The 404-nt window shown below is 38.9% G+C and overlaps 1 protein-coding gene across 1 annotated transcript in view; it reads left to right on the top strand.

The window, feature by feature from the left end:
* LOC119586971 (phenoloxidase-activating factor 3-like) overlaps positions 1-404 on the top strand; it is a gene marked incomplete in the record, with an annotated part of 8,764 nt that overhangs the window by 6,434 nt on the left and 1,926 nt on the right. The window contains 1 exon segment of the mRNA XM_037935708.1: positions 262-364. Coding sequence (XP_037791636.1) covers positions 262-364 — 103 coding nt within the window.

Raw genomic sequence — 404 nt, forward strand, 5'->3', positions numbered from 1 at the left:
GTCTTGCTCGGGCCTCCACTTTTTTTTTATTGTTTCTGTCATATGCCTTTTTATTTCATTCATTAAATACATTATATATGCGTATTTGTCTATTAATCTTTCTGTCTATCTGTATATCTATTGACTGATCAATAGGTAGAAGATAGATAAATAGATATAACCAGATATAGACATATATTAATATATAGCCAGCGAACAAAGAAAATGGCTTAACCAGCATCAGTAAACGTCATTAATATCAACCTTCGTCTCCTTCTACAGGCGGTGCTCACGAAACGGGTTCTACCGGCCTGTCTGCCCACCAACCCCAGAGAAGACTATCGTGGGAGGAGCTTGACTGTGGTGGGCTGGGGACATACAGAAGGTACGCCCTTTTACGTTAAGTTATGAGAACAATATTCATG

This window comes from Penaeus monodon, chromosome 22 (genome assembly GCF_015228065.2).
Source record: "Penaeus monodon isolate SGIC_2016 chromosome 22, NSTDA_Pmon_1, whole genome shotgun sequence".
Taxonomy (NCBI): domain Eukaryota; kingdom Metazoa; phylum Arthropoda; class Malacostraca; order Decapoda; family Penaeidae; genus Penaeus; species Penaeus monodon.